The following is an 18,572-nucleotide window of genomic DNA, read 5'->3' as shown; positions in this document are numbered from 1 at the left end:
GATGCGTATAAAAAGTGGGAGGGAGGAAGGGGATGAAAGAAGGATAATGAACCAGAGGACGTGACTGATATATTAAAACCTTCAGGAAGAGAAAGGGAATTAGGTTGACTCTGGAGAAAATTATTTTGACAACGGAAAATCTATGCTAAAGTTGTCTTATATTTTAGACAGTTTCATCCTTTAATGTCCAGTCTTGCACTTGGGAGCCAAAAGTAACTACTAGGATATCAGTCTTAGGTGACAAAGAAAATTTTTTAGATAACAGTTGGAAATCTGGCTTAGGGTACTGCCGCAAAACACGCCTTTAATGCATGATTTCTCTTTAAAGGAAGGACTACCATATCATGTTATGAAGCAAGATTTGGCCTTTGGAGCTGTTCAGTTATCTTGTAGCCGCCTCTACAGTTGTGTCCGGATTCTTAATTCTTTCTAAAACCCCAAATTGTTAATGTTTTAGTAGCAAGGGTTTTTCATTTTTTCCCTCGTGATAAAAACACACCAACTCTGCCGCATGGGTTACAAACATTCCATCTCCATGCTTGGATAAACTCCATCAAAAGCACATTATCTCCCACTTCTGTGGCCAGCTGTCTAATTGTATTTGTTGTAGCCACTCACTGTTGGAACATGATACTAGTGAAGAGCAAGAATGATAAATTACTCACTGTAGGTGATAGTGATGATGATAATTTTTAATTTCCTTGTTCCTAAGTGAATTGGTAAGGTTGCCTTTATGAGCTCTAATAAGGAGTCGAGCACTGTCATTTGTTTTATCCTGTTAAAAAGCCGTATAGAACAGACAGCCATTTTCTGCAGAAAAAGCCTTAGTATTCAGATATATTTGAATTAATTTGATAAATTTAGTCTCTTCTTCCCATTCCAGCTAAGGCTATAAGTCGAAGAGTATAAATAAAGAATATGTACTAATATTCATCTTTTACAGCTGTTAAAGCTTTTTATGATTCAAATACTTTGTACGTGTTACGTGAATAAATGAAAATAGGTTCAAGATGAAATTACCTTGAAGGGAAGGAGAATTTGTGGAAAAAATGAGTCACATTGGGCGGAAGTGCTTCATTTACAGTTCTTTGTATGCTTGCGTGAACACCTTAGAAAACCTCTATGATGGGTGAATACATTAAGCTATTTTATGTGAACTCTTTGTCAAAATTGGGTAGATGTTAGTGGCTGCTGTGATGATTTCAGGCATACTTGATTGTAAGTTGCTGAGTGAACTCTTGCTCACCTTGGTAGGATGCTGCTTGGCAGTCTCAGTAATGCAGATAGATTCTTAATTATTTCTTTAGCTCTTTATTTACTCTTCTTAGTTCCCTGCGAAGTAAGTGTAGGCAGTTAGTTCTGGGGTTAGGGTTTTTGTCGTCACAGCTCTGCTTTCCTTCTGGCAATTGATTTGAGAACAGGAAAAATAACATTTCTGCAATGTTTCCCAATAATTAATATCATTTGAGCCTAGACTGGGGCTAGACACTAGGCTGGAGTTTCCGGTATTAATTACCAGTTTATAAGTCATTATTTTTGTTTTCCTCTTTCATGGTATTTAAGAGACTGGTACTTGAGAGGTTCTTCCAGAGAAGGCATAAGTTACTGATGATTGATCATTGGTGAAGTTGTAAATAAGTTGTCAAAGGTAGAGTGAAAAGATGAAGAAAATCTTCCATCTGCCATGTAAGAAATAACTGTTTATTGTTATGCTTAAAACAAAGGAAACCAAGGCAGTAGTTAGAAAACATCACCTAGAACTTACGGAGACACTAGTAGCTGCTTTGCTTTTCCTTAGGTTGAATTCCTGTAACAAAAACAAACAAACAAACCAACCTACCAAGATGACACCCTAAATAAAAATCTGGCCAGCTCTTTATTCCATTGTAATATGCTTGTGTCTGTGAGATGGTTGCGTGTCTGTCACTTGTAAATGACTTTTTTCCCCTTACGTTTTGCTGCGTAGATGCAAGTGTTACGGTTTACAACAAAACGGGAGGACTTATTCTTCCTTCAGTCTGTAAGCACTGGCTGGCATTGTCTTAATTTGTAATACTGCATATTTAATAGAAGCTTGTGATTCACTGTTGTAGCTACTGCACACTCGTTTGTTGTGCTCTAAAGTAAAATGAATGGAAAATGCTTCTAACTTCAATTTTACAGAATTATTTCAGTGAAACATACTTAGAGGTGGAATACACATTGTGTATCTCAGCATAAGATTTTAATGAAAAAAAAGTTGAGACGTAAGAGAAGATACCTACTTCTAAAAAGATAGTAATCAATACCTAGCTTTGCATCATCAGTTATTTCAACTTGTTGATTTGTGGAGGTCTTTAAATTTTTGAGATTCTGTTTTCAAATATACAGGATTGTAGACCAAATCACAGAAAGCATTAACTACATCTACTTCACTTTTTTACAAGATGTTAGTGTGGAATACAAGAACATCGCTGTAGTGGGGCAAAGCTTAAATATAACTTGAGGATGTAGTGGTGGTGGTTTTGTTTGGATGGTGGATTTTTTTGTTGTTTTTGTTGTGTTTGGGTTTTTTAAAGCATTTGGGAGTATTAAAATGGGCTTCTGTAATACCGTCAGAGATTTTAGGTTTTCATAGCTCTTCTTAAAGTGCTGTGTTACTGGCAGGGGAACTCATGCAACCTAGCACATGAAATCTTCCATGTGAAATCAAGAGGACTAAAGGAGGAAGGTAGAAAATGTAGGCTGGAGATACTGGGAGGCTTTGGGGTAGACTTGACCCCTTAACTTGTGTTTTGGTTTATGCTAAGCCTTGTTTTGTAGTGGTAAATAACGTGCTTCCTAGATCAATGGCTTCGTAGTCTCAACAAAAATCTTAGTAAAAACCAAACAATTTACAGCACTTGTTAGCTAGGTTTTAATATATGAAAAATGTACTGAAGTTTTGATTACATAAACTCAAGAAAATCTGTTTAGCTTAAGATATTCAGACACTTAAGGTTAGTGTGAACAGCATTTTGTTTAACTTTCTTAATCTTATCTGCAGTTTGAAACCCCAAGATATGCTTCTTGTCGGCATCCAGAGAGTTGTGAAAACAGTTGGAAAAAAACACCAACAAACTCAACTTCTTAGATTTCTGAATTGCAATATCTGGTCTTAAAGTTAGTTTTTAAGTACTGTATAGACTCTTCTCCTCTATGTTTTTAACTTAAAGCATAGAATTACTATTTAGCTATACATGACTAGGGTCTTAATTTTTGCTGGTTTTCATAGCTCACCAAAAAGGTGGGACTTTGTTTTTTGTTGGCTCGTTTTTGTTTGTTTTCTGTCATGTTTTAATGTTCTGGAGGCAGTGTATTGGGAAAGGGATCCATGCTTTCAGTCAAGAGATGTCAGATCTTAAAACTGAGGAGTTTTGAGGAATGTCTGAAGCTGTTCGCTAGAACTTACCCTTAGGATCTTGGGGAATTATTTTTGTTAGAATATTGTTCTGTTTTTTTTTTTTTAATTTCTGGCTCAGCAATTGCTTCATCGAAGGGAGTTGATCTGTTTTAGAATTTAACAAAAAGAATTGAATGGATCAATGTAGAAAAGACTAATTCCTGGAACTCTGCATAAGATAGTCTTTGTGATGTGTAATACTGTCACTACCTCTTGATTTAAATGGTCCACGTCAAGGTTTCAGGTTTTGCAGTTGCAATGTTTTCTTTACATTGGCAGTGTAAGGAATAAAGTAATTATTTATACTGGTCATTTACAGAAAGTGTACAAAATCCTATTTCCCTGAGCACAGGAAAGAAACAGGTAGTAAGGGGATGGTTTCTTTGCTTATAGCTGCAGTCTCCTTTCAGCCTGAACTTCAGCCTGAACCCCCAAAATATTCATCTGGTGGGGACATTTTCTCAGGGTGGCATGTTGGATGTTTCTGTTACTTCTTGCTGCCAAGCGTATGGCTATTTGTATTCCCCCTAACTGTGGTATGTCTGCTTGGAGTTTTGGGCACTGTCTTTGCTTTCTGCTCGGAAGCGTATCTTGATAGTCTCATTTTCTCTGGAAGCCATTTTTACCCCCTTCGCAATTCTTAATGTATTTTTGTTGTCTCTACCTTTATCTTTCCTTCCCAGTAATCTTATCCTAAATTTTATCTGCAAGCATATCAACAGTATTGACCTGATGATTAAGAGGTGGTTTTGCGGCTTTGGAGATGTCTGACTAGCGTCCAAAAAGATGGTGCATCAGTAAAAGTAGTCTGATGGGTCAATAAAAAAAACTTTGTCAAAACCTCAATCTTCACTGAAAAAGGAATGTTAGAGACAGGGCTGTAATTCAATTGGGAACGAATTTCTCAACATTGACTGATAGGGTCTTATGTAAGGGATGGAAGAATCACCATTTCCAACATCTGGTGCTCATTTGTCACGAAGGTCCCATAGTATCTGCGTTGTTCGTTTTGGAGCTTTCCAAGCTTCTCTAGAGCGCCGTTAGTTGAAAAGTTAACACAAGTAATTTAACACTTTTTTTTTTTTTTTTGCTTTAAGTTGTACTCACATCCGTGTTGTCTGTTCTGGATTTAGACTGGAAAGGGAAAATACCAGAATGGTTTAGCTGTCATTCAGATTACCTAGTACATGATGATAAAGCCATATGCCATTCAGTTGTTTTGTTACCTTGATTTTGTAAGTGTGTTTGATGTCTCTATCTTTTTCTTCGCAATCTCTCTGAATCAATATAAAGAGCATGCTGCAGAACTTGGCCTTTGTAACTATTCAAAATAACCACTTTAATAGACTTAAGAGAAAAACACTATTGCTGTGGGAAGGATACAACCATTTGCAGTAAGTGTTCATGCAGCAGGCTTTCCATCACTGAAATGGACGGATAGCTCGTTTGGATATACCGTAGTTATCAGGAGGAGCAGGTCATCCTGCTATCAGAGGGATTGAAGTTCCCTAGCATCTATAGTAGCAGTTCTTCAAAGTATCTGTTCTGAGTCATTTTTTCAGACTGACAGAATAGAAAAGCTTAACTGCCTTGGGTCCATTTTCAGATTTGCTTTAGCCTTTTCGTAGGAGACAGTAGGAAGCAAAGGTGAGCTTGGATAGCATTTCAGAGTTGAAATGGTGTAGCTGATTGTCTTTTATTAACATCTTCCAGTTCTTTCTTGGAATTTATTTGAATTCTTTGAACTTCTGGGAGTCTAAGGCTTTTTTCATCAAAAAAGCAGGCCATCATTAAAAGGCTGCGTAACTAATAGTGTGGGTATATTTTTTGTGTGCAGATATTTTCTATTTCTTTTCCTACTGAAGCTGGAAGACAAGTCCCACTACTGAGTTATGCACTGAAGAGAGAAGCTCTTTGAGGCTAGGAGTGGGATGACAGGAGGGACAGAGCAAATGTTCCAAGGAATCCTATGGAGAGTTACTATTAAAAACTTCTGAAAGGGCCAGCATGAGGCGTTTGTGATTCTTTTTCCTCATCTGTGTATGTAATTAGTGAAAGAAAAATATCCATTGTCTGGTTATGCTGTGCTTCTGTTCTCAGCGAGTTTTTATGGACGATGGTGTTAAGCTATGTGAAGAGTGAATACGTCCCTCATTTTGTATGTGTATTTAGTGTGAGGGTCATGGAAGCTATAGATGACAAGGACTGAAGGACTGAAGTTTATGTGCTTGTGGGCTTGCACATATAAAAAGTACTTTTTCATATGTAATTTCAGTTGTAGTTAGGGTGTGGAGGTTATTTTGGAAACTTAGCATAAGATTAGATTTGTAATAAAATTCAGTTGCAGGCTGAATATTCTTGAGCAGAAATCCCAATAAATAAATACATATATATTCATGATAGTCTTTTTCTCAAACGTCACTATTGCTTCTTTATCATATTTGCCTTTTCCTATTTTTTACAGGCTGTTGCTGGTTATTTTGATATATTTTTTGAGAAGGATTGTCACAACAAGGTATGTGGGGTTATGAATTTTAAAAACAGCCTTGAAAGATGAGGATTTTTTGTATGGTTTTAATACCTCGAGGTGTTTGGCAGCGAGTTTTGTTGTAGAAAACATGCATGTGCGCTTGGTAATTGATTGATGTATTGTGGTATTAAAAATGGTGTTCTTTAATGAAACTCTTGAACTCTTCCAATGCAGGTCTTGTTTTCAACTGGTCCCTGGTGTACCAAAACACACTGGAAACAAACAGTTTTTCTGCTGGAGAAACCAATTCCTGTAGAAGCAGGTATGTTTAAATTCAGTTGTGGTGCAACAATGGTTGTGTTAAACTGCTATTATCATTTAAGTGTTAAACTGCTATTATCATTTAAGTGTTAAACTGCTATTATCATTTAAATGTAAAATTATCATTTAAGTGTAAAACAGTTCAAGAATTGTGTGTTAAAAAAATAGTAAATACATCTTTCAGCTGCTGTTTAAAAACTTTCTTTGCTTAAGCAAAGCAGTAGGAAATATGTATGTGTATTCTATAAAATCAACATAAAAAGTATAAATATGTGCTTGCACATGTGTATTTAAGTGGGCATATGTCTAATATGTAGCTCCATACTGGTTTTTTATAAGGAATTAGTGTCTCAAAGGATTTCTGTCTGGCACAGGGGAGATTAAAGACTGCACCACTGTTAATAAGGTTCTCTTAATTTTAACGTTAGTTGCGTTCTTAAGCATCATATCGATCAAATGATTGCATAGGATTTTTTGTACCACTCATAAGCTATGCTCTATTTCTTGTATAGGTACATGCATGGGTGTTGTACATGGCACTTGTGGGATTACCCTGTAAATAGAAAAGGGTTTTAAAGAGCTCACAGCCGTGAACAGGATCCACTGAAGTATGGGAGATGTGATTTTGATACACTGAACGCTTTTATGAAGTGAATAACTACTGTAATGTGTTCCATCTTGAGTCTGACACAAGTAAACAAAGCTTTTGTTGTCACCAGGATAACCCAAAATTCAGATGATAAATTGTTGGAGTAAAGTTTTGAAGATTAAAATGATATGTTAGTGGTTTTAATTACCTGTATTTGGTAAGTTTTGAAAGTACTTTTCCATGCAAGTAGTAAAGCGTTCCCTGCTTGATAAACATAGAAGTGTGTCCAATGACCATCATGGGTCATCGTTTATAATCAAAGGAAATCAAATAGGTATATTTATATGCTTGAAAAAGGGCACATTATTTGTCTACTTATCCACTAAATATGTGCTTACCACTGTTGAACTCCTTCTCAGCTCATATTGAGGGCTGTTTTTCTTTACAGACTATCAGGAAGGACCTAGAGAGGATCTGGCAATGCGGCTCAGTTCTGCTGGTCAGTTAAGCAACTCATGGTATTCCATGGCCTTGAACTGAAAAGTTTACAAATAGGCCAGACATACAGGGGAGAAAGGGCACAGAAACATATGTGGATCTTGCAAAAGAAATTGAGGTCAAGAGGTTTAGAGATGATATGGAGGAGTATTGAGGTAGAAGGGGATATTGTCTGCTCTTGATAGATGATAATTATGAATGTACAGTGGTGATAGCAGCACCAAGCCTCAATTAAAACAGCTTTTGTGATTGCTTCATCCATCTATTAGCTGTCACAGCTTTTTAGCAGGAGTGTCTTTCCTGAAGGCATTAAGGACTATGTTATGTGACTAATCTTTTTTTTTTCATCCTTGGAGTTTAAGTTCTTAAATGATTTTTACTTTGCGTATTTTTAGATCCTTGGTATGCACATGTGCTGTGGTACATTAGTGCTTGGCTTGTGTTCTGTTCAGTTTCTCTTTCTGATGTTTTCTCGTCTTTTAGATGAGGCTAGCTAAGGTCTCCTTGCTGAAATTCATTATATTTCAATGTCATAGAGTGTGAAATGATTTATTTTTTTAAAGTGCAATGACATTTGTTAGAATATGCTCGTTATTTAATATTACATAGATCATTTGACATTTACAGAATGCCCGAAATTACTGGGAGGTGTGTCTGGATCTAGAGTTCTAGTCTAGGTGCTGTGACTTTCTGAAGATAACTGCAGAAACAGTGTGCTTTGAAGCAGTGAACACAACCCAGTTGACCTTCAAGATCACTTTTGCCATAACTTCTTTCTTCCTCTTTATTAGCTCACATTTTAAAAAATTATTCCTGTACCGAATCTTGTTGCTGCTGTGCTTTTCTTTTCTTTCTGCTTGCTTCCTTCTCTTAGTAGTTATTTACGTTCCCGTTTCCCATCTTTTTCTGTGCTCTTTATCTTCTATAGAAGATAGAAGTCTAATTTTCTCTGATTTTAAGCGTAAGAGAAGGTTCTGAGAGAAACACCGACATAATCTCCTTTTCCTTTGTAAATTCAGTGTTAATTTCTGCGGAATTTTGGTTTTTCATGGAGGATGTAACTGCATCAGGGCAGAAAGTATTTCCTGATAATTATATAAGAATGTTCCTTGATTTGGGCGACTTCTGAAAACATCTTGTTTCTGACTTGGGTTTGTTATCATTCCAAAAATCTCTTACAGTAACATGACTTGAAGAAAAAGATTTCCATATCTTTCAACTTTTCTTATTGTTTTTTATTCTTTTCAAAATAGCGACTTTTTACTATTAATCTCTGGTAATTCTTGGTTAAGCATATTCCTTGATTTCTTCAGTCTTTCCCTTTCTGTTTTACCAGCCAAACTAACTGCTCAAGTCTGTCTTGTAGTATGTCTAAAGTTGTACTTCCAGCTGTTTCTTGTCTGTCACTTAAGTTAATTGATAAATTAGCACAACTTGTCACCATGTGGCCATGTATTGTTTCTGTCTTGCATGGTGAACTGAACTCTACTCCAAGTACTTAGCTTTTTGGGGAGATTTTTTGTCTTCAAATTGACTTTTCTCCATGTGAGTTAGCTGAAGAAAACGGTAAATATATTAGATTTTGACACATTTGAATCATTGAGTCATTGAAAGACTTGGCTTTTTTGCCTTGCCCTGTACTTACCAATATTCAACTGTCTTATGTATAAAATCTTAGAATAAGGAATGTCTATATGGTGCTGGGACACAATGAAAAAGACCCAATTGAGACCAAATAAATTGTTCGAGCCAGGACAATCTCTTCTCCTAGTGCATAATGCAAAATAAATAGAACTAATATCATTTGAATCTTTTAATAATCTGATTAAAAAACAGTGAAGCGCAGTCATAATGCAGTTAAAGAAAGCCGAGGAGGTAAACAGACACATGGAATATGCTACATGGTCTAACCACAAGCTTTGTTCCATTTTTAAAGCTAATATTGAGACAGCTGCTTATTTCAATATTTGGCCAGCTTACTGTGGTGGCATTTGCTTCCAGTGTTTTAATAAGCTGTGAAAGAGGGATTTGTTGGTATAAAATACTTTGAAAACATTTTCCTGTTTTGAAAACATGTCTTTTAGGCAGGTTATTTTTTATTTTTTTTTTCTTTCCCAGTGAAGAAAAATGGTTCCCTCAAGTTTTTAAGTCTGACTAATAAAGCTGATTTCAAGTTTCAGAGATGCTTTATAGCTTTTGGGGATATGCCTGATCTGGTCATAAAGCAATGATGGTATTTGGATTTGCTCTGCAAAAGAGGTTGAGCTTAGAGGTATCTGAACCTGTTGGGTATTTAACAGAAAAATGCTACTTTGTGCCATGGTAAAATTCCTTTGTTCTACTGTGGTAAGTATGTATTTTTTTTCAGCTGTTTGACTCCAGGTTATTTGTTGTAAAAGTAGCTCTATTTGCTCATCTGGGGGGGGGGGAAGTGATTTTGATCTTGTTTCTACTAAAAACAGAATGAAGCCATTACACGCCAAAGGATGCAGCATGGAACTAATCCTCCCTGCGTTGCCGTTCCTGCTGCAGCCTGTGCTAGGTGTGCAGGATTTGCAGATCCTCTGAGAGGAAATGGGAGAAACTTAATCTAGTTCCAAAGATCTGGAGACTGGTTTCACTTGATTAATACATAGGATTTGCTACTGAATTTCAGTTTCATATATAACTATGATAGATAGGTTTGTGTATAGCTTTAATAGATAATTTTTGCTTATTTTGGTTTAGTTAGGGAACAGGGGCAATCTTTTGCTGCTAACATATTCTGAAAAGCTAGTTTTCGTCCTCATGGACTGTGACGAGAGACTTAAAGCTCATGTGCAATGAAGTAAAAAGAGCGTCAGCACGTTGGATAGGCTTTAACTGCTTAACATGCAGTAAAAATAAAGAAGCTAGAAAAAGAAGCCAGGTGATATTTTATTGACAGAAAAATGTTTTTTCTCAGACGGGTATTGTATTGCAGACTCCCTACGGAGTACAGGGCTTCACTTAGCAGCCCTTTGAATAGCTTGAAAAAGTCTTTATTTTAAAAATTGAAATTCAGATGCCAAAGCCCTGTCTTTCTCTTATTAATGGTCCAAACATGGATCTTGTTCTTCCATTGTATGTTGTGATACTGCTGCTAAGTTTCATAAACAGAAAATTACACACGGAATGTCATTCTCTTTTGGTTGACCGAAGGGTTTACTGAACAGATAAAAACACAAGAATGATTTCAAGGGGGTGACAGAATCTGTTTGGTAACAGTGCGTTAAGTTAAAACCCAGATCTGTGTGCGAACAAATTCTATTAGCAGTAAAACAGCATATTGTCAACGTTCTGTGTTCTTGATAGTGCCTTGCAGTGGAAATAAAACCTTGATTTGTTTGTCTGTGGAGTTAAAAGGGGCTTGCATAGCGAAACTGAAGAATGCATATGACTAAGCCCCTGTAAAATCCATGATTATCTTGAACTCCCCAGTCTCCACGATTGGGTAGCTGTTTGTAAATCTACAAACTTGAAAACATTGATTTGGCTACCTGGAGAGTTTTTTTATCAAAAACAAACAACAAAAAACCACTGGCACAAATAATCTGTTTGTTTTGATTTTTTTACTGGAATACTTCAATATTATGTATCCCAGTTGGATCATTTGGTTCAAAATTAAGATTTTACTGTTTGTTTTGCCTGTCTACAGTTGCAGTGATGTTGCTTGCTTTTAAAAACTAGTAACTGTTAAAACTTTTTGAGGTCTGACTAGATCTTGCATGTCTTATGATGTAGCTTCTGAAATCTGCTTAAAATCATCCTGCTTACTTTGCAGAAACATCTGTGTGTACATCAGGCACTAATTGGAGAGAGTCTCTTCTCATGGCCTATTTATCTCACTGTAAGCTAGTAAGAGTTCGGTATTTATATAGGAAAAGTTACAGGGGCTTCTTGTGCCATTCTGTGTGGTCCCCTTTGTATGCTCTTGAGACAGCAAGGGGTTGTGATGAGTATGGCAGGAAGAACCTAGTTTTCTCAGAAATTTGTTGCAACTGCTGAGAGGAAAATTGAGACACGATACGCAACACAGGATCTCTATTTCAAAATGTAGTGAATTGAGACTACTTCTAGGTGAGTTAGTTTTGGCTCTTACAACTCTACGTGGTGGAGGACCATGGAGGGGGCCCTCGGTGTTTCATTTGGCGAGTATTTCTGGTACCTGATCTGTCTTGGGAATCTCGCTGCTCAGCCAGGTGTGGGGTGTACATGTTATCTTAGGCAGCCATACAAGGTTGTCCTGACTTACTCAGCAGGCTGTATAGCCTTCCTCAGAGGTGCCTAGTTTGTGGTTTGACTTGCAGAGTTGAAAGAACAAGTGATGGGAAAACTTGCCAAGGAAAATGCCTAGGGTATATGATGGGTACAGACAGAACCTCAGTATAGTTTCAGAGCAGGGCTATAACAGAAAGGAATCAGTAAACAACTGCTTAATTGATCAAACTAACTGGCCAGTGTAAGAAGGGTGTCACAGATCAGACATCATCACTGACTTGGGTATTGCTCTGCTCAGTACAGAAAGTGCTCATTGGAAATTACTGGGTTGGTGATGCAGTAAAAAGAGACATGGTCAAATGGGAAGGTGAGGGTTTGTGTACATCTGCAGGTGCTTGCAGTTTAATTAGATGGGGGGATTAAGGATAAGTTACTGAGTTTAAGGAAAATGCTATTGGTTCTGCAACAAATCAGTTGTCTTTCATTCTTCTTTTTTGTTTTCTAAAGATAGATGGTATGTAGAAACTGCTTCCTAGCCAACTATTCCAAAGTAATGCTTTCAAGACTTGTTTTTAACAGTTGCTTGCTAGCCCTCAGTGTTATTTAAGATGGTGACTCCAGTTTGTCTAAACTGGGGTGGAAAACGAGATAAAGTTTAAATTGTCAGTCTCGAGTGAGTGCAGCCTTATCTTGAAGAGAGGTGTCAAAATGCACCGGTATATAACTGTTAAGGCAAATCTGACTACCCCGTAAAGCCTGTGGTTGTTAAAACGTGGGGGATTGTCACAACCTCAGAGCAGGAATTTGCAAAAGGTATTTCTCAACGGCAGTTTGGAAGTTGTCTTTAGCCCAAGTCTACTGCAGTCTTATAGGAGCTCTCTTTGAAACAATTTCAGTGAGATCTTTCTTTCAAAGATCTTAAGATTTTTGAAGTCAAAGATGTTAAGCTTTAAGGGGGGGGGGTCAGAAAAAAAGAATGATTTGAGTACGTTCATACTTGGCTTGCTGTTAGTTTCATAAAGGTCTTCCACAAGAAGAAAAGAAACAAACTTTGAGAGATCTTGATTGCTAGCTGCTTTCGTTAACTCATTCAATCTTTTCCATAATCAAAAAGTGAGAGGGCACCAAGCTGTATTAAAGGGCAGGAAGCATTACAGGTTCATTGCCATGGATCATGTCATGCTTTGCATAGATGCTAAGGGTATGTGTGCAGGAGACTGCACACAATCTTTGGGTTCAGTCAAGTCATTTCAGGTGAGTCAGGTTACAGACTGAAAAATACTGGAAATAACTTAAGTGACAGAGGCTCTTGCATTGAGAGGTATCTGATCTGAAGAACTTGCCCTACGTACGGATGATGGTGTTGCACAGAACTAAACAGTGTTAGTTACAGTTACACCGATGATAAAAGTCAAAACCAAAATCAACTATTTTGGGTGTTCAGAGTTAATGTATACAGGGTGTACTGTAGAGCACGTAATAGGATGTGTGGTACTTGGCAGTGGATCAGTATGGAAGTAGGGATGCGTTTTTTACCCTGCACTAGCAAGCTTTTGTGGCGGTTCTGCTGAATTCAGTTTCTTTGTGGGACGAATTTTAGGACTCCCTAAAGGCTAATAAAAATGCTGGAAGGGGGTCGTAATGAATTCAGTTTTGTCCTAATCAAACTGCAATGGCACTGTGTAGTTTACTCGCATTCAGCTGAGCGTGATAAGAGCAAGGTGATACAGCTGAGTCCCCCAGACAGCTTCCTCCAGGCAGTTCATAGGACAGCAGAACGGTGAAAAAACATCAGTCATTTTATATCTATGTGACATTGATTAATTGTTCAGAATTGCCTTTCTGTTACTTGGTTGCACTGCTGTTGCTTGGTTCAGCCCTCAGAAAAGACTGTTTAGAAAGGCAGATTTAATGTGGTTACTGCATAAGAAATAGCTGAGAAAAAGGGGCCGCTTCATTTCACTAACTGCATTTAGAAACAGAATCCGAGGGTTCTGTTCTGTAAAGTCAAATGTAATTTTTGAAATTATATTTATGTTTTTACCTTGTTTATTGTATTGTTTTGTATTAAAACGCTTTAAATTACAAGACTGTTACAGGCTGATTGAAGATGATTTTAATTCTGTTCCTAGACGTTTTTTAGTCTTCTTACAATTTCAAACAGATTCTGTATTACAGAATGTTAACATAATCCAAGTAATTCATTTTGCAATGCAGTTCAGAAAGTCTTTGTGTTGAAACTACCCTAAGATTCCCAGCTGGAGAGGGGCTATAATGTTTTTTTCCCTTTAATTTATTCATGTACTGGTCAGATCTGTCTAAGTAAACTATGAAAACATTCTTTCAATTCTTTGCAAAACACATTATGCTGTATCAGTCACTTATGTCCTAACAATAAAGCTGCACAGGAATGAAGCTAAATCTGCAACTGTTAAATTATCAAACAAAAGAGCTTTTGGATCTCCCATACAGTATTGCTACCACAGTTAATCTTGCTGAAAAGGTTTTTCTGTTGTGATGCTTAATACAGTGGATCTTGTGTCAATTCTTTGTTTGTATGCAACTGAGTAACACGTCAAATGGAGACAGCTAAAAATCTCACATATTGAAAACTGGCCCAGTTTTGGAATTGCTATTTTTTTTTTTTTCAATAAGAATATTGAAAATAGCCTCTTAACAGGGCATGAATAGTTGGTTTTAAAATCACATTAAGAAACAGCTGGGAAGTACTTGGTATCCAGTGGGATAGAAAAGCAGTAACAGTGGCTGTGGCTGGTGTGAGGGTTGGAGATGGATGGAGTGGAGCGTAATAGAAGAGTAGCAGAGAACTTGATGCTGTAGGCCTGGGTCATCCCTGCTGTAGGGTGTTCTGTAGAATCGTCTGCTTAAATGCAGCTGTTGTATTTCTCAAGTCATGGTATAAGATGGCTCAGCGGTGGGTTTTCTACATATTTACAAATATAATTGAAATTACAGGTCTTGTTAAGGACTGAAAATACATTGGGATTTTATTAATTATTTTTTTAAATATCTGCAAGCAACAATCTTTGCAAAAGCATTGTGAAATAAAGAGCTGCTTGTTAAGCTCACTTGAAAAAGAACTAAAAAGCCCATATAGGTCCTATTTCCTTACAGTGTGAGGCAATATCTATATTAGTGGTTTTCTTTCTTGACATGTTAGAATATTCGCTAATGTATAGTTTGCTCAAAACCAAAAAAAAAAAAAAAAAGCAACTTGTACAATGCTCGTAAGGCCAGAGCTAGACTGCCAGAACAGAATTTGTAATTCCAGAGCTTTCACAGTGACATGGAACTTGTAGATAAGTTCGAGTCTTAACAAAACCTTAGAGTATCTGATTGAAAGCCACCAAACAGAGTAAGATAGCTTGATTCTGGGAGTACCCTAACAAGGTCAAAGTCCTCTGACCTCAAAATTAGTCTCTTGCTTGAGCGTTTCATTGCAGATACCTTCCTTGAAAATGTTAATGCTGTTGGCTTAATGGTGCATTTCTTTCTGACATAAACATGACGTTACTTAAAAACCTGACACAGTCAGATATAAAAATTTAAGATCTGTTCTGCCTCTCTGCAGTCCAAGCCTTTGAATTTCACTTGTTCATAAGCAAACAAGTGAAACAAAGTTTTTTTCCCCCGTTCACAGGTAAAATTGTCATATTGGTTCTTTGGGTGGGTCAACTGAGAAAGCATCTACATAACTCAGCAACTCACCAGGTCTAACTGCAGTCACTTAGACGTACGTTCATTTTCAAGACCATTGGTTAGAGCCTTGAAAATGTACAAGAAAACTTCGTAGACCTGTTTAATTCTAATTGGGAGCAGCTTCTTGTACAACATAAGCATATGTAATGCATCTGTCTGGTTACACAGGATACACGTAATACACAGTAATTATGCATAGTAATTTCTTTCTTTTTTTCTTGCAGGGGAGGCCCTGAGAGGAAAGATAACAGTTCGCAAAAACAGAAAAGATCCGCGATCCCTCTTTATAACCCTTTCGGTGAAGGACACAAAGCAGACCTACAGCCTTCAGTGAAAGTTCTACGTATAGCTTTGAGAAATGTCAGATATAACTGTTAGATTGAACAGTTGATAACTGTTTCTAAATATCCAAAAATGGTAAACTCTTGGATTTCTGTATGTGCATGAGAATATGAAAAGCGTACCTGGAACTGAGAGAGTAGTGTTTGGATGCTCTTGCAGTGGCATATGGCAGCTGGTGACACAGTGAGATTCTGCTGTGTCTCACGGGATGTGGGGGAAGGAAGGAAAAGCTGGATTTGAGTTAGACGAGACTGCTGGGTGAGAAAAATGCCTTTAAAGTCTTGCTGTGAGGAACAGTGAGTATTATCTCTGAATATTGTTTTATTCTCCAGCTGGCAAATTTTACCATTAACGAGTAAGCAAAATCCTTGTGCAATTTGTTTTAGGAAAAAAGCTAAATGATGTGCCAGAGCAGCTCAGCAGTAGCTGGAAAATCCCGATGGGAATAAATTTGGATTCCAATTGCAGGATTGCAGCAACCAAGACTTTATTTTTATTACACTTCTATAATTAAAAAGTTGTATCATGTTTCAGTTACATTTATCTAAATAAATGATCCGAGTATGTTGTATAACGCAGTTGCCTGTTTCCTTTTTTTTTCCACTTAATTGGAAATTCTTTCATCTCTCCAGTGATGGCTCATTTATTTGTGGCTGTTTTTTTTTTTTCCATAGTAGCCTATTGGAGCACAGGTGGATGGAAGCGTGTATTTTATCAGTGTTACGGAAAATATTATGAACAGATAGTGGCAGGTGCTGCAACAGTGGATTTTGTTTGGCTGGTTACAGAAAGTGGCTGTGAACAGTCAAGGACTGATGTGTGTGTCACAATGTTTAAACACCAAACTGCAATAGAGTTTGTACAAAGTGTAACCGTAAGTAGTTAATGTGCTTGTATTGTACATGTATTTGTATTGAATACAAATTCATTTTTATGGAATTTTGAAATTGTTGTTTCAAAAGTCATTTCAAGAAGCACAAATGACAGTTTTGCTATTGATCTCCAAACTTCTGTTAAAAAAAAAATAGATTTTTTTAAAGGACTAAGAGAACAATTCATTTTTTTTCCCCTTGGAGTCTGCTCTATAAAGTTTGGGTAATTCTATATTGTGTAACTCTTGTGCCTGTAACTAAAGATAAGTAGAATGTTATCAGCGATTATGCCAATTTGGCAGGAAAGTGGAAACTTGTATTCCAAAATTCTGAAATTCTCCTGCAGCGCAGCACTTTTTTTTTCCCCACAGTTAAATTGTCTTTGAATAGGAAGTCACAATCGCTACAGAGCTTCAACATTTTCAATTGAAAACAGACTTGTGGATTTAATTTCATCTTACACTGTTTTATCCTTTTCTGTGGAAACACATAGCTTACTAATTGACATCCAAATAATTTTCTAGGCTTGGGAGGGTGGGGATTCTCTCCTGTGTGAAAGGTATTGAATTACCATTAAACCTATAAATGTCCCGATTAACATCTAGATGTTGGAAAGCTCAGCACACACATGCAACTTCAGAGGGATGTTCAGGAGCTGAACGCTTACGCTGGTTAACTCATTCGAATGCTGTAAATGAGAGCTTGACCACCAAAAGGATTTAGAGCCATATTGACACCTGGGCTGTTGTGTTCGCCTGGTAATGAGTACATCATTTGCACTGATTTTTAGATCCTTCCATTTTATGAAGTGCAACTGCACGCAGGTGACAAACTAGATATTTTCAGAAGTTTGTTTTCAGGATAGGCTTAACTGTAAAAAATTAAATGAGAAAATTGAATAAAAGTAAATCCAAGATACATGATTTATTTCACAGGAGTATCTGACAAATATGAATACTCTACAGTGATATAGCTGATGTATAAATCTGTGTGACCTGCCAGCATTTTTCTAGCTCAATGATGTATATGCCTTTCAAAAACTCATTGTTTATCTTTGTTAAAATGCTTGAGCCTGGTTAACTGAAACTCACACTGTTCAGCTGTGCATAAAAATTTACTGTACAGATGAAATGCCAGCAGTTAGCATTGGACTGATTAATGTAATTTGTGACGTAGTTGTCAATATTAGACAATAAATATGCAGGCTGGGGATGATCTGCTACTTCTGTCCTTTTCTGAGAGGCGCTGTAGAAATGCAGGATATTGACAGACTAAGCAAAATGCTCAAACGGTGTTCTCAGCACTATGCCAACCAGAAGTTGAAAGTATCTGCATCTGAATTTGCTTGTCTGGTATGTAGTTTACTGTGGGAGTTTCGGGTGCTTTGACTGTGACTGATTATTTTGAGATGCTGGCATTGAGCTACACAATGTTGTGAGGTTCCTTCCAACATTAACTTTTCAATAATTCTGCAGATTTTGTAGATTTTGTAGAAACATGTATATTGTGTTTGTGTAAGTGTTGAGATAGAAGACCTACACAGAGCTTGCGTAGCATTTGTTAACAGGTAAGCAAAAATGAAAAAATGGTTGAAGAATGTTTAAAAGAAGAGAAAATGTTAGGTAGTTAAGATGAGGTAATTTGGTACATCCTTATGTCTGCAGGAACAAGGAGAGTAGGAGATGCACCAAAGAGAAGTTAGACTGATGGACCAGCACGATCAATGCATGTAGCAGATAGCAAACAAGCAAATAAGGCTGGCTGAGAATCACTTGGAATGCAGAGATGGAAGACTGATGAGTGGTAATATTAGTTAAGAAATTTTGGTGCTGTTGGGTATTTACATTTGATAAATCCAGATCTGAAAGATACATGTCATGTACCTTGTTTCTTGTCAAAGCTGGGACAAGGTGTGAGGGAGAGGTCAAAGGTGCTAATGAAGGTAACGTTTAAGTAACACAACTCAAAGATGGATTGATGCTACTAGGAAAAATGCATTGCTGTTTCAAAGAACTTCAAATACATGAGTGGAAATTGATCCAATAGGTAGTGTCACGCAGCAACCTGTGGGAATAGCCCATCTATTATGGAAGGCTTTTC

At 37.1% G+C, this 18,572-nt stretch overlaps 1 protein-coding gene across 3 annotated transcripts in view; it reads left to right on the top strand.

Annotated features, from left to right (window-relative positions):
- Positions 1-16,174, top strand: part of PRMT3 (protein arginine methyltransferase 3) — a 101,954-nt gene extending 85,780 nt beyond the window's left edge. For 2 of the 3 annotated variants that reach the window (XM_013177756.3, XM_066997207.1), the window contains 4 exons: positions 5,886-5,936; positions 6,126-6,213; positions 7,250-7,300; positions 15,483-16,174. In XM_013177756.3, coding sequence (XP_013033210.2) covers positions 5,886-5,936; positions 6,126-6,213; positions 7,250-7,300; positions 15,483-15,592 — 300 coding nt within the window. In that variant the 3' untranslated portion in view covers positions 15,593-16,174. The remainder of the gene's footprint in view (positions 1-5,885; positions 5,937-6,125; positions 6,214-7,249; positions 7,301-15,482) is intronic. The other variant, XM_066997208.1, reaches the window with a different exon arrangement.
- Positions 16,175-18,572: the final 2,398 nt, after the last annotated feature.

Source organism: Anser cygnoides, chromosome 5 (genome assembly GCF_040182565.1).
Source record: "Anser cygnoides isolate HZ-2024a breed goose chromosome 5, Taihu_goose_T2T_genome, whole genome shotgun sequence".
In the NCBI taxonomy this organism is placed as follows: domain Eukaryota; kingdom Metazoa; phylum Chordata; class Aves; order Anseriformes; family Anatidae; genus Anser; species Anser cygnoides.
Note: the sequence above shows the minus strand (reverse complement) of the source record. Positions and strands in the feature narration are given on the sequence as shown.